The sequence below is a fragment of the Heterocephalus glaber genome, unplaced genomic scaffold (genome assembly GCF_053883595.1).
Source record: "Heterocephalus glaber isolate CG9 unplaced genomic scaffold, H.glaber_assembly_v1.0 deba00001587, whole genome shotgun sequence".
In the NCBI taxonomy this organism is placed as follows: Eukaryota; Metazoa; Chordata; class Mammalia; order Rodentia; family Bathyergidae; genus Heterocephalus; species Heterocephalus glaber.
The window spans coordinates 311,358-318,210 of record NW_028258365.1 but is presented as its reverse complement, the minus strand read 5'-3'; the positions used below and the strand labels follow the sequence as shown (position 1 = coordinate 318,210).

The 6,853-nt window shown below is 33.9% G+C and overlaps 1 protein-coding gene across 1 annotated transcript; it reads left to right on the top strand.

The window, feature by feature from the left end:
* Positions 1–3,351: 3,351 nt before the first annotated feature.
* On the top strand, positions 3,352–5,330 carry LOC147823365 (uncharacterized). Its single transcript, XM_087193329.1, is given in 3 exon segments — positions 3,352–3,665; positions 3,667–4,723; positions 4,726–5,330. Coding segments are annotated over 3 exon segments (1,878 nt in total). The 5' UTR covers positions 3,352–3,437; the 3' UTR covers positions 5,319–5,330.
* Positions 5,331–6,853: the final 1,523 nt, after the last annotated feature.

Sequence of the window (6,853 nt, the reverse complement as noted above, 5' to 3'; positions counted from 1 at the left end):
GCATATTATCAGATCATAGGACAATGAAACCAGAAATCAATAGCAAAAGAAATCACAGAAACTATGCAAACATGTGGAAATTAAACAGCACATGCTTGAATCATCAATGGGTCAAAGAAAGAATTAAGGAAGAAATAAGACAGTTCCTAGTATTAACATGTTCATGACAGGGCTGTAATTCATATGTCTCAGTACTGGGTGGCTCTGATTTAATTTGTATGTCTCACCTCTGGGTGGCTCTGATTTGAATTCAATTGTCTGAGGTTATATAGCTAGCCTATATATATATATATATATATATATATATATATATATATATATATATATATATATATATCCTATATATATCCTATATATATATATATATCCTATATATATATATAGTCACTGGTATTTCATGGCTAGGCTATTATTAAGCTCACTGGTAAATTTTTATTTGATTATGCTTTTATTGTTCCTTGGTGAGATCCATTTATAGACTTTTTATTAATTTTATTAGTAAATGGGCTGAAAAAAGTGATCACCTCCATTTGTACCACCAGTGGTACAAGCTACCTAATGAGATAGTCATACATTTGAACCACTGGTGGTTCAAGCCAGCAGGAATGTGTTAAATGATAATGCCAGGACAACATACCCATAACTTAAGAAACACAGTGAAAGCAGTCCTGCAGAGGAAGTTTACGGCTGTGAAGGCCCACATCAGAAAAACAGAACAAGCCCAAAAAATAAATCTAATGATATATCTCAAGGTCCTGGAAAAACAAGGATAATCTAAAACCAGAGCTTGTACAAGGAAGGAAATTATAAAGATCAGACTAGAAATCAATCAAATGGAGACTAAAAATACAATACAAAGAGATCAATGAATCAATGAGCTGGTTCTCTGAAACAATAAACAAAATAGACAAACAGCCAATCTTACAAAAAAAAGGGAAAGAAAAGACACAAATCAACGCAATTGGAAATGAAAAGGGTAAAAATCACAAAGGACACCACTAAAATCCAGAAAACTATTACCACTATTTTCACAAACCTATATGCCAAATAATTGGAGAACTTGGAATAAATGCAGAGATTCTAGATATATAGATATATTCTAGATATATATGAATTATCAAAACTGAAACAGGAAGTCACCCAGGGATTTATCTCAGTGGTTCTGCTGTCTCCCTCACAAGCGCAAGGTCCTGAGTTCGATCCCCAGTACCAAAAATAATAATAATAATAAAATAAAAAACTGAAACAAGAAGACTTGAAAATCCTGAGTAATCCAATAACCAGTAATATTAAAGAAGTAATAAAAAAAAAACCCTACCAACTAAGAAAAGCCTAAGACCTGATAGATTCACTGCCAAATTCTACAAGAATTTCAGGGAAGTTCTAACACCAATAGTACTTCTCTCTTTAATAAAATTGAAAAGAACCCAGAAGCTAGCATTACCAAAACAGAGAACTATAGGTGAATTTTTCTAATGAACACAGATGCAAAAATCCTCAACTAGAAAACATTTCATCAAAAATATCATACACAGGGGCCAGGGATTTAGCTCAGTGGTTCCGCCCCCTGCCTCACAAGTTCAAGGTCCCAAGGTTTGATCTCTGGTACCAAAAAAATATATATATCATTCACCATGACCAAGTAGACTTCATCCCAGGGATGCAAGAATAGTTCAACGTATACAAATCAATAAATGTAATTCATCACATTAACAGAAATAAAGACAAAAACCACATGATCATTAGCAACAGATACAGAAAAGCATTTGACAAACTCCAACACCCATTCATGATTAAAAAAAAGAACTCTGAAGAAAATCAGTATAGAAGGACCTTATCTCAAAACGACATAAGGCATTTATGACCAACCCACTGTCAAAATCATATTAAATGGGGAAAAACTGAAATCATTCTAAAATCAGGAACAATACAAAGGTGTCTACTATCACTACTCCCATTCAACATAGTCCTTGAAACATTAGCCAGAGCAATCAGGTAAGAAAAAATAAATAAAAGCCATATGTATGAAGTCAAAGTGTCATTATTTTCAGATGAGTCTCTACTTACCAGACCCAAAAAATTCCTCCAAAAGACACCTACAATTAATAACCAAATTCAGCAATGTAGCACAATACAAAATAAACACACAAAAACCAATAACATCCCTATACTGAACTCAAAGAAATTATAAAAATAATACCATTCATAATAGCATCAAAAATTAAATACTTATGAATTATCCTAACCAAGGAAGTGAAAGACCTCTACAGTGAAAATTATATCATTCTGAAAGAGGAAAACATAGAGAACATCAGAAAATGGAAAGACATCACCTGTTCCTGGATAGATAGAATCATAATCAAATGGGTAATCATAATCAAAATGGGTATACTTCCAAAATTTATAAACAGATTTAATGCCATCCCAGTCAAAATACCAACAGCATTTCTCATAGAGCTAGAGAAAGCTATGCTTAAATTCATAGGGAACCATAAAAGACCCAGAATACAAAAAGCATTCCTAGGTAACAGAAAAGAAAGTGGGAGGCATCAAAATCCCAGATCTGAAGTTATACTAAAAAGCTTCTGTGATTAAACTAACATGGTAGTGACACAAAAACAAGCATGTAAATTGATACAATGGAAGAGAGGAAGCAGAAACAATCCTAGGTGCATTCACCTATTTGATATTTAGCAAAAAGGTAAAAGATGTACACTGGAAAAAAGATAACTCTTTAATAAACTGCTGGGAAAATGGGCTATCCACATGCAAAAAGATGATTGATTCTAGACCCATATATCTCACTGTGTACTAACCTAAAATCAAAATAGATCGAACATCTAAATGTTAAGGCAAAAACACTTAATATGCTGGATGACAAAATGGGTAAAACTCCTGAAGACAAAGACATAGACAAGGACTTTCTGAACAGAACCCCAGTGGCACAAGAAATAATACTCATTCACACAGATAAACAGATTCAAATTCCATGCCAGGTTACCACAAGGACTAAGTGTGTGACATGGGCAGGACCTGCAGCAAGGGTGAAGGCTCTGTATATAATTGTTTAGCCAACACAGAGAATGTGAGTTATACAGGGTTGCTTTGACTGACCAATATCTGACAAATGCCTAGACCACAAGTAACCTAAAGTTGAATTTATTGCTAACTCTTGAAAAAAAAATTATACTGAGAATCAACGAATGGAATCATATCAAATTAAAACTCTGCACAGCAAAGGAAACAACCAACAGAGTGAAGAGACAACCTACAGAATAGGAAAAAAAATTTGCCAGCTATTCCTTGGACAGAGGACTAACATCTAGAATATATAAAGAACAGGTTGGCTCACGTGACTCTGCTTCTTTCCCCGTCGCCCCGTGACCTGCGTCAGTGGCAGATCCACTGGGAGATCGCTGGAACCCCAGAAGCCGAAAATGGAACTGTTGACATTCAGGGACGTGGCCATTGATTTCTCTCTGGAGGAGTGGGAAGACCTGGATTCTGCTCAGCAGAATTTGTATAGGGATGTGATGTTGGAGACTTACAGAAACCTTATCTCCCTGGGTCTTGCTGGCTCTAAGCCATACATGATCACCTGTCTGGAGCAAAGCAGAGAGCCCTGGAATGTGAAGAGACAAGAGACAGTAGCAATACACCCAGCTGGTGTCTTCTCATTTTCCCCAAGATGTTTCATCAGAACAGGATAAAGAACACTCATTCCAAAATGTAACAAATGGAAGATACAGTATTTGTGACCATGACAACAAATTTGTGACAACTAAAGAAAGCAAAAACTTCACTGCCATCAGAGATCAAGAACATATAGTATCTCCAAAAAAATCTGAATTTATGCCTGCTGCTTTAAAAGACCCATGTGTTTTTGTAAGTAAACATTCACATCAGATTTTGAAACATGCCTTTTCTCTCAAAGGAAATTTGGGAAATCTAAAGATGAGACCAGTCCATGCTTCAGTTGATCACTTGAAAAATTTTAAATGTAGGATTGGATTAAATTTTCAAGCATTTGTTTTAGTAGACAATAGATTTAAAAGTGAAGAACAAAATCCTAAATTTAATCAATTTAGTTCATTTATGAAAGGTTTGTTATTCTGCAATCAACAAAAAGGTCTTCCCTATACCAAGTTATACAATTTTCATAAGTATGGAAAATTATTTACCCATCCATTATTGCATAATCAAAATCCAGATATAGACATCTATAAATGTATGGAATGTGGCAAAGCTTTCAAATGTTCTTCAAACCTCACTCTACATAAGAGAATTCACAGTGGAGAGAACCCTTACAAATGTAGAGAATGTGGCAATGCCTTTAATAATCGCTCAGACCTTACTCAACATCGAACAAGTCATAATGGAGAGAAGCCATACAAATGTGAAGAATGTGGCAAAGCCTTTAAGTGTTGTTCACACCTTACTCAACATCAGAAAATTCATACTGGAGAGAAGCCATACAAATGTGAAGAATGTGGCAAAGCCTTTAATTATTGTTCACATCTTACTCGACATCTGAGAATTCATACTGGTGAGAAACCCTACAGTTGTGAAGAATATGGTAAAACCTTTAGACACGGTTCAAATCTTACTCAACATCAGAGAATTCATACTGGTGAGAAACCTTACAAATGTAAAGAATGTGGAAGAGCCTTTACCCATTGCTCAACCCTCAATCAACACCAGAGAATTCATACCAGAGAGAATATTAGATATGCAAAGAATGTGGCAGGGCCTTTAATACATTCTCAAGCCTTTCTATACATCATAGAATACATACTGGAGAAAAACCTTACAAGTGCCAGGACTGTGGCAAAGCCTTTAACTTTCGTTCTGACCTTAATAGACATCAGAGAAATCATAATCGAGAGAAGGTATACAAATGTAAAGAATATGGCAAAGCTTTTAATAACTGTCCTAATCTTACACAGCATCAGAGAATGCAAATGGGTGAGAAACCCTACAAATGTAAAGAATGTGGCAAAGTTTTTAAATATTTTTCACACCTTACTCGGCACCAGAGAGTTCATAGTGGGGAGAAACCATACAAATGTAAAGAATGTGGCAAAGCCTTTAATGAAAAGTCAAAACTTTTTCAACACCAGAGAATTCACACAGCAGAGAACCCTTACAAATGTATACATTGTGGCAAAGGCTTTAATAATTGTTTGAGCCTTACTCAACATCAGAGAATTCATACTGGAGAGAAGCCCTACAAATGTAAAGAATGTGGCAAAGCCTTTAACAGTTGTTTCCACCTTACTCGACATCAGAAAATTCATGAAAGGGAGAAACCTTGCTGATGAAAGAATGTGACAAACCCTTTACCTGTTGCTCAAAGCTTACTCAACACTAGATAACACATACTGCATAGAATTCTTACAAATGTAAAAATTTTGGTAAAGACTTTAGTAATTGCAAACCTTACTCAACATCAGAGAGTTAAACTGGAGAGAACCCTAGAAATTTAAAGAATGTGGTAAAGCCTTTAGTGGAAGTTTAGTCCTTATTAAAAATGATACAGTTTAAATTGTAGAACTCAGAACCTAAAACTATTTTAATTGGATAAAACTTTTATAAATCTACAGAAATCAGCAAAACTTTTAATGTATGTATGATTGTATGATTATAATTATGTAAGATAACTAGAGAGAAACCTTACAAATACAGGAAATGTGGCATAATCTAACTTGCTCAAAATGTGCTAGACATCATTAGTTGATATAAAAAGAAATCAGTTCTCATCACTGTCAGAAAATAATGCAGGTAATGCCTCCTTGAAAGGATATAAATTAAAGTGAATCCATGTTTTTTAAATAGCTTCACTTTTTGAAAACTGAAGAACAACTCTCAAATAGATCATTGTATCAGCAGAATAAGATTGCTTCCTGACAAGTTTTAAACTTTTTTTCAAAGAATATACAGTAGGTTTTTAAAATACTTTCTTGAGCTTATTTATTTGTGGTACTGAGGATTGAACCCAGGGCTTTTGCATTGTTATTTTGAGGCAAGATTTTACTAAATTACTAAGTTGCCAAGCCTGGAATTTTGGTCCTCCTAACCTCAGCCTCCTAATGTACCGGGATAATAGGTGTGTATCACCAAGCTGGGCTTATTCTTGTAAATTATATTTTTATTTATTTCTCATACTTTTGTAATTACTGGAAAATTGTAATGATTAAAGGAGTATAATGGTAAGCCCTAGATTTTTGAACCTGAATTACAGTTTATAAAACTTTACCTTCTAATTATTTTCCACAGCCTACAAAGCATAGAGAAACTTTGGTATTCATTTACATTAACTGAAATATACAAATATTACAATCTAATGATAAACTCTACACATAAGAGAACTATAAAAATACTGTTGGTGTGAATTTGTATGTTTGTCTATTGAAAAAGGAAGTATTGATACAAAAGATTATTCCAAACAGTCGATAAATTACTACAAAACCAGAAAACTCACATATTATGAGAAACCTATGTTTACACTGAACTCATTTATTCAGAATGCTATGGGGTTTTTTGCCTGTAACTTTTGAAAGAGCTAGTATGGCTTATTTGATGAAATTTTGTTTATATGCCCTGTTTGGGGATTTTTAGAATAATTTTTATAATATCTAAGGGTATTCAGAAGTTAATTTGAAAATTAATTTCTCAGTGAACATATTAAGTCCATTTTTAATTAGTATAACTCCACTTATTCTGTCTCAAAGAGAATACTTTTAAGTCATTTTTAATGTATTTTTAATTTGATAAGTGACATACAACTTAATGAATTTACTGAGATAATTTGTTCTGGTGAAAATTGGGAAGCCTTCATAATTCATGGAGTTGC